General features: G+C 37.3%; 1 protein-coding gene across 1 annotated transcript in view; it reads right to left on the reverse strand.

Moving 5' to 3' along the window:
* Window positions 1-8,684, reverse strand: part of KIAA0586 (KIAA0586 ortholog) — a 72,404-nt gene extending 63,720 nt beyond the window's left edge. The window contains exons 1-9 of the mRNA XM_085315071.1: window positions 8,538-8,684; window positions 7,840-8,171; window positions 7,020-7,099; window positions 5,813-5,879; window positions 4,532-4,598; window positions 3,668-3,845; window positions 2,110-2,343; window positions 1,286-1,454; window positions 575-742 (exon numbers count right to left, since the gene is read on the reverse strand). Of these exons, the coding sequence (XP_085171197.1) occupies window positions 575-742; window positions 1,286-1,454; window positions 2,110-2,343; window positions 3,668-3,845; window positions 4,532-4,598; window positions 5,813-5,879; window positions 7,020-7,099; window positions 7,840-8,137 (1,261 nt within the window). The 5' untranslated portion in view covers window positions 8,138-8,171; window positions 8,538-8,684. The remainder of the gene's footprint in view (window positions 1-574; window positions 743-1,285; window positions 1,455-2,109; window positions 2,344-3,667; window positions 3,846-4,531; window positions 4,599-5,812; window positions 5,880-7,019; window positions 7,100-7,839; window positions 8,172-8,537) is intronic.
* Window positions 8,685-8,779: the final 95 nt, after the last annotated feature.

Here is an 8,779-nt window from a genome sequence, read left to right on the forward strand (position 1 = left end):
GAATTTTGTCTATGATATTAGAAAACAAACTTAGATCAACAGGCAAATTTCTCTTTAACGCTACCGACTAAAGAAGCATTAATTTTTGGTAGAATGCTAAAAWCTGAATTTCATGCCACTTAACTGATAAAAATTAGTAAAAGAAAGCTACTTCATTTGCTTAATACATGCTATTTCCGTTAGTATAACCCAGAGACCTGGAGGGATTCGTGTCTGTGAGAAAAATTCAATTCATGTAAKGAAACGTTCACGAGTAGCTCCCCAGTTTTACATTATATTCTTATATATAATTTTCCTTAAACCTGAAAATGAATGATCATTACAGATATATYTTAACTTTAAAATGAAAGTGAGAAATTCTGTTTAGAATCTATAGATTAGATCATTACTGTCATAAGGTCTTTAGTTAGTTAAGAGTAATCCAATCATCTCCAAAACTAACCTTTCTAAACACTTTCAAAACTTCTGCACTTCAGTACATACATTCAGACAACACGTCAGCTCAGAACTGAAGACTAGACAGAGTAAAGCCTAATCACACCAGTGGAGGACAGGAGCACCTTACTGACAATACCTTCATGTGTGGATTTGGGAATATTTTCCTTTTCCATTATAGGGTTTTCTTTCTTCGAGATTTTCACATTTTTTGATACAGGTTCTGGAGCATATCTCCGAGGAACTGGTGTTGTTAGGGGAGACTTCTGTGTATGAACCCCAGAGTTTTGAAATTGACTTGCATATGCTTCAGAGGGGAAAAAAAATCCATTCAAATTTAAAATTTTTAAAAGTTACATAAATGTTAAAATATTTTTCACAGGAAAATAATCAAAAAAAATGCCAACATTATGAAATTCTCACAGAAATGTAGAATATTACAAAACAAATACAAAAATAGACAGGAAGAAATTTCTATAGTCCTGATGTGATTATGAAACGAAGACATAAAAAAACAACTATCAAATAACAAAAAACCCCACCACTATCTCAGTGCAAGCTTCCACATAGATATTTTTCAATAAAACTGTATTATAGGAGTCTAAGCCTCTCAAACTGTATCAAATTCCTGAAGATTAAGCAGTTAGTAAATACCAAACCCTCACTTTTTATTGAAACTTGAATATTTCAGAATAAGTAGTATATATAGCATATTAGGCAATAGGAACGTTTACTATTATACATAAAGGTTTATTGCATATTACTAATGCAACGTGCAATCCAATAYTAATGTAAACAAAATTAATGTAGAACTAAAACTGAAAATAAGATATTAAAAATTTGTTTTCACCTCGGGCAGGTGGACCACTAGCAGGAAATAAATCCATCTGACATGAAGATTCAGGGTAAGTAAGCAATCGCTGTTCTGGCTTCTCAGGTTGTTTTGTCATGAGACTGGAGGAAGGTATGTGAATTTGCTGTAAGCCACCCATGTTGACTGCAGAGCTAATGAGTTGAGACTAAGAGACACAGTTACAAAATACTATGGTATTTGCATTAAYCTCCCAAGTAAAACTAAGCATGAATACATGCCATATAATCATACTAATYAGATTTTGACATGCTACTTGATTGAAAAGATTGAAAGCAATTTACAACATGCACAATACTTTTTTCTTTTTGAAAGGAAAAGAAAGACTGCAAAGACAAAAAATACACTTGTTTTTTGCTTTTKGTCTGAATGATATTAAGTGAAAGTTTTCTCAGTTATCCAAAAAAAAATTTCTTAGTAGAAATGAGGATCTCAATTTTTGTAAGTTCCTTCTACAGATACAAAATAACTGGRGTCAGGGTGGAGGAGGGGAGGAGAGAGCAGCAGAAACACAGGACAAAATTCAAAATTAGGCTTTTCCCAATAAATTCTATGCTCATTTGCTGACTACTGGATTATTCTTTCTCTCTTAAACAGAAAAAAAAAAAAAGAAGAACTGAATATATATTTATACATTGAAAATTTCTTTACATTTGTAAGTATCCAGAATAGGAAGAGACTTGAAAGCTCATCCTGGGCATATTGGCATATCAAAATTGATAACAACAAAAAAGATTATAATGTTAGAACTGAGGAACAGAAGAAATGATTAAGCAAAAGCTTCTGCGTGTTTATGAAGATACCTGAATATTCATTTGTTGCTGCTGTAACTTTTCCAAATGCTGAATCCTCTGTGCCATGAAAGTATTCATTTGTTTTTCAAGCTCGTCAACTCTTTCATGACAGTGGAGCTTCTCATTTTGAGTTTTCATATTTGTTTGCTGTTCAGCAACACGTTGCAGTTGTTTATCTGTCTCCTGTAGTTTATCAATTAATGCTGAAACTGAGCTAACCTTTGCTTCCAAATCATTTTGAATCTGGAGGGAAAAAAAAAAAAAAAGAAGAAGAAAGCAAGAAAAGCTTCCTGTAAACAAAGCGATATAAGCTGATACGAATGCCATCTCTATTTATTCCCAGCACACCTTTCCTATCATCATGGGATGATTTTCTTCGAAAAGACACAAATAAAGTAACAGCCCTAATCTTTGCCAAGTTAGCAATATTACAAAACTCTGCTAGAAGACAAATCAGATGTTCTAKGTCCATGAGCAGCCAAATCCCATTGATACAAACTCAAATCAGTTCTCTCTGGTATAATGGTCAGTAAGCCTGAGATCACTAATACAAAGGAAAAAAAGTTAGCAGACACATTTGGGCACAAACTGAAACACAAGAMGTTCTACCTGAATATAAGGAAAAATTTCTCTACTGTGAAGACGACAGAGCACTGAAACAGGTTGCCCAGAGAGGTTGTGGAGTCTCCTTCTCTAGAGATATTCAAAACCAACATGGATGTGATCCTCTCTAACATGCTCTAGGTGACCCTGCTTAAGCAGGGTAGGGTTGGACTAAATGATCTCCAGAGGCCCCTTCCAACCTCAACCATTCTGTGATTCTGTAATTCAATTCCATTTGAAATAAAAACCTCTGGTCTGAGCCAGGACCAAACTTCCTGTATGCTCATGGAAGCCACTAAATTAAAGTTATWTTTAAACAAACTACCAAAAGACAACTGATCTTCTGATCTTTTTGAAATGACATTTAGAAACTGCTGTTTTGCAGTAATCTTTCTGAATCAGATGTTATCCTTTTTACATAGAACCTGAACGCTCTCTCTCAAAAGTTCAGCCAAAAGATGTAGCATAATGTTACCTCCAAGTATGAAATCTGACCAGTTTATTCTAATTAATATAACACCCATACTTTATCATTACGTTTACATAAATTTGTTATACGTATAGTTCTGTCATCCTAACACCACCATTTTTGTTAGGGAAATTTACACCATATGTAAAAGCTGAAAGAAATCTATAAACACTGAATRGCCTGATTTCAAACTGACAAGTAAACCATCAAACAAAGTTTCTTTCCCACAATACTTAGTATTTACTAATTAACACCAAYCCATCTATATGTGCACAAAACAGTAGCCTGCAGACAACCAAAGGTTGTGGCTTTCTGCCCCTCCCATGTAACTTCATAGGCAAATAATGAACAGGGGGAATATGAATTAGGTACAAGCATGAACGAATTTTGGTCCTACCATCAAACATTTCAGGCTTGCTTTAAAGATACACTATTTTAAGTGGACAAAGAATTAAATTATCACAAATGACTTATTTTAAGAGGTGRATTACTCACTTTAAAAAGTGGAGCYGTAGTAGCAACAGCAGCTGCAGTTGCTGCTGCGATGGTTGTAGTAGAATCAATTTCCCTKTGTGTTGACCTAGTGTTCTGACCAACACTTTCCTTTTTTTCTGTAGAGGAATTTCCTAAGAGCTGTACCTTCACCTCCTTAAGTGYAGGATTATTTTGGGTTCTACAAATACAAACAAGTTCCTGTAAATAGTACTGTTTTGTTCAAATCCCCTCCAAGAAAACGATTTCCCACCTGTAGCATCTGTATCACCTCTTACACAAGTATTTCCTTCAAAGCTCTTGGGACCCAAGAAAAAAAAATTACTTTCATCATTTAGTATGACAGTAGAAATTTCTGAAAGTTACATTTCTAATATTATTTGTATATTAGTTTCTAATATAAAAGGCGTTTCCTTTCAATGACTGCTATCACAGCAAAGAGTAYGATTACAAGTTGTCTTTTGCAAAGTTTAATGTACCAGTACCAAAGTCCTACTAAATAACTTTTGATCTTCAAGATTTCCAGCTAATGGWCAGACAGCATGACTCCTTATCGGTCTTTAAAAACACCACACACGTATTTGGCAATAAATAGTTTATCTRTTAGAGTAAATCTTGACCAACTCTTGCATCATGAAATCATTAATTCATATAGTTCAAAAAATGTGCAAAACAAACAAGATAGTCCMGTAAACTTTTAATGATAAAATAAATTGAAAACATGTTCATAAATGTTAAAAGAGTACTCACAGAGGACAATAAGTAATACTTTTTCCTTACTAGATACACATTTTGGCAGAAACCACAGGAGTATCTACCATAAGTACAAAAGCATGTAAGCTGAGAATATCAGCAATACAGACTTACTTTTGCTTTAATACCACTCGYAAAGCCTCTTTCTGGCCAGCAGCATACTGAGAAATAAAAACATCATCTGTGGGGAAGGACATCAAATATACTTTGTCAGGTTAATAYTCAATCTTGCTTTAGAGGTTGAAATGTTATTCCAGTAAGATGTAAAATTTTGCTATGAAGAATCTGTTGCCTGCACAGACCACATTTTCTACTGCAAATATCAAWTTGTTTCCTTCACAAAGTAGCAGATTTAAAAACAAGAAGAGACAAGCAGTTAACACAATTTTGTCTATTACTGAATGTTATCATAAACAAAAGCCATTCTGGTATCCTCTGAAAGTGACAATGGCTCCACTTTATCYTTAGAAAATTTGGGAAAAGTTGCTATAGAAATAGTAACTGTAGCTCAGATAACCCATTCAAAAAATTCTGCAAATTTCTAACTTGAAATTTAATAAAAATAATTATAAATGTGATATATTTTCCTGCAGTCACTAAAATTGCAATAAAATTTTACAATAGCTTTAAATTACACTAAAAGGTGTGCAGACCCTCCTGCATACATTGTTCATTGGGCAGAGGTGATAATACAAGCTGTGGAGGAGTCAGTGTTTCACTATTGCTAATTAGGCAGTTATTATCAACACGTTGATTAGCCAGATAGCTGCTGTCTCTGTGAATGGGTAAGAAAAAAGTAAATTCATTTTAGCCTTAGATGGGGGGTGTTAAATTGTGCTTCCTTTTTTCTATCCAGTCACACATTTTCAAGAAAGCTGCAGAAACATATTTTCTTTAAAAGCTATTCACTTCTGCCAAATCTGATCAAAACTGACAGATGTGATTTTCTGTATTCTTAAGGTTTAAAATACACTTTTTTAGTGTAGGTTCCTTGCAGAAAATATTCATTTGCCACACTTTCTCACATCAGGAAAATATAGCTAAATGAGCTCCCTCCACTTGCCCCAAAAAAACAACCAAAAAAATCTCTATTCAGAGATATGCATACTTTGAATAGTAAAAAGAACCTCTCAGTTCCTGGTGCACTGGCAGAACTCCCTCTGAGATGAGTACAAGAGTTGCATAAGCTACTGTAACCCAKAAAGATTGAAATAAAATTTACAATATTTAAAAATTAAAGTTATTTTCATCTTATTTGAGCAACCCTTGAATATTTTCACTAAATTTCTATATTTAACAAAACAATCCAAAACAAAATCATAGCTCTTTCTTTCTCTAATGCAGCCATTTTTTTAAGGAAAAAAATGGCTATAGCAGTACATAAACGTGTCTTACCTTCAGGTCTTCTGCTATCTTCCAACAGCAGTGAAGGAACTTGTACTGCAGCATCTTTAGGATAATCCTTCAGAACAAGAAGACCAAGAAGCATATGTAAAGGCCTTTGGTATCAGTAGCCAAAATTTTAGAAGCAGAGAGGATTGCTAAATGAGCRTAAGCATCTCCACAGTAACATAAGCTTTTAGACAAGACATGCTAAGGCTTCTCTCTACTGTAGAGCCATCTGGACTTYGTAGTCAAGAACTAACAAGATATTTGGAGGCACAAACTAAAAAACAYAGTACAAATTCAAAATATAAATTCTAAATATTGATTAAGAACTGTATTTTCCTCACTTACGGCCAAAGATGTAGAAGTGAAATTACATGTGTTTAAGTTAATAGATTCAGCATCAGAATCAGTTAAAAGAATTCAGCATCACTCATGCACRCAGAATTAAGCACACATACCAGTAACTGCAGAACTGAAGGGACACAGCTGAATTTCCTTGAAAYTGAATCCACAAATAATCAGAGTCCATGTGGAGTCATTAAACTAAGTTAGGAAAGTAAAAATCTCTTACTCAACTTTATTTGWTGGTGTAGAACTGTAGAACAGTACTCTACTATCTTTATGAGAACTTCTCTTAGCTCACTAGATCTGCTTTGAGCCATGCAGGGACTTTGCTGCAATCCTTTCACAGCATAGGTTAATTTTATCCTCATGTATGATCATCACAGGCTGGATCCCTTAGAGACAGGTCTCCATTGTATGTAAGACATATCAAACATAAATTAATCAGAAATAAGCCTTCTAATCTTGTGTGTTAAAAAGTTCAGTTTAAAYTGATGTCCATTTCTACACCTGTGACGAGAAAAATCTATAAAAAGTTTAGGGCTGTGCAGCTGCCATTTCAAGGAAGAATTGCTCTAGATTTTGAAAGCATGAATGCTCTAYGAAAATTATATTTGGATATAGACTATGCAACAGGTAGCAGTTCACTAAGAAAAGGTCCCCCAAACACTTCAGCACRTACATCACATTCAGCAACTCATAAAGGCAAATATCTGAATGGCTATTTTGCAGAAGCAGAGGCAAATATTCAGCTGGCTACYAGAGAGAAACAATTTGCTATTCTTCTACAGAAGCTGAGCATGTAACTTCTTGAGATAAATTGTGGYTCTCTCAGTCTAGGATTTTAGGGAGCAACTGTAACTTTTCTTACCATTTGTGATAAAAACATAGGTTCTGTAGAATTTTCTACTGAAAGCAGATGTTTTTGCTGTCCTTTAGTACTCCGGACTCCTAAAATAAAAGCAATTTTACTGTGGTCATAATGATCTTTAACGCAGTTGCACTGTACCTTGCCTAACTCCAAACTTAATCTTCTCTCTGTTATCTCTGAAAATCTAAATACAGTAACTTTCACAATACAAATGACCACAGCCATTAATCTGAAGCCCGCAAATGTTAATGAAATCTGAGTGGAATATAGATTTGCRTTACAGCACAAGAAAAACTACCTGAAAAACAGAGCGTCTAAAAAGCTGACAAMCTTCAGGTCAAATTCAAGTCTGACAGTAACACAGGGACACTGAAAGTTCTTGTCTAAAGACACATTATAATTGTATGACAATATACTTYAAGAAAGAAAGAGAAGGAAACTGAGTACAGTACATATTTCAGCATCAAAGACTAACCTAGCTTTATCACACTCTGAAAATAACCTCTTATGAAGCTGTTTGAACCTCTGATCCAGAAAACCCCAAATCCCCCTCCAAGAACTCCGAAGACTGAYGGAGTTGTGTTGATCTAGCTTTGACCGACCACATGCTCCTGTGCAAGTCATTTCCGTACGGAGAACAAAGGTATATTCACGAAAGTTTGAGGAAAACTTAGAAAACAAACTTCTACAAAACCTCTGATACTTACGATATCAGAAGACAAAGGTCACTTCCTAAATTATAAAACTACTATACGATTGAAAACAATGCACAATGATTTAACCTCAAATCTAATCTCAATATCACTGGTAGATCACATACCTGGTGCAGTACTGCAGGGGGAAGCTTCAGTTAAACTACCAGATAAAGTCCTGTTTGCCGGCAAGGCTGGAGAAATACACGATGTTTCATCTCTAGTCAATGCTGCCTCAGACGGCAGGCAGGGAGGGACCACTTCACGAAGCTTCTTCACCGAAATTTTAACTTTTTTAATACTGGCTCCTGTCGGAGTTTCAAAGGGCTGCTTTTTGTGCAGGCTGGTGGAGTGAATGAGCACATCACCAGCTGTGAAGCTAGCCAGTGAATCCTGGCTAATGCTAGAATCGCCTTCCACCTCCATGAAGATCTCAAAATGCAGGTTTCAACACTTAAACCTGACAACAGAATTTTAAAAAACAGCMCTGTTACAAAAATAGAGCTTTAACAACAAATAAATGGCCATTTAGCAATGCTCCTGAACTGCTTATAGGCAACTCCTGCACAATGCTACAGTGTAGGACCAAGCAAACAGCAAACGCGCCGAAAGCGCGAGCAGCGTTTAAGCAGCAAGAAGCAAAACGGCTCCAAGCCGCCATTTAACACGGAGCCGGGCTCAGCCGCACCCTGCCGCTCGCGAGGCGGACGGCAGGTCTACCCCCGCCGCTGCAGCCAACGCCCGCCCGCCCGCTGCCTCACGCGGAGAGGGCCGCGGGGAGCTCCCCCCGGCTCCGGGGACAGGCTACCGCCGCCGGCCCCCGCACCGCTCCGCGCCGCCCGGCGGGCCGGCCGCGCCCGCCGCCATGGCAACCGCGCCGCTCGCGCCGACGCCCGCTCCGCTCCTCAACAGCGTCCGGACGGGGGAAGCGGCGCCCGCGGCTCCCGCCCGCTTCCGGCAGAGCCGCGCCCCGCCGCAAGCGCGAGGAGGGGAGGTCAGGGAGGAAAGTAAAGCTGCCCCGTGCCTCCGCGCGCGCTGATTCGCCGCGCGGACAGCAGTGGAAGGCGC

The sequence above is a fragment of the Rhea americana genome, unplaced genomic scaffold (assembly GCF_003343005.1).
Source record: "Rhea americana isolate MKP2758 unplaced genomic scaffold, rheAme1 scaffold_42, whole genome shotgun sequence".
Taxonomy (NCBI): domain Eukaryota; kingdom Metazoa; phylum Chordata; class Aves; order Rheiformes; family Rheidae; genus Rhea; species Rhea americana.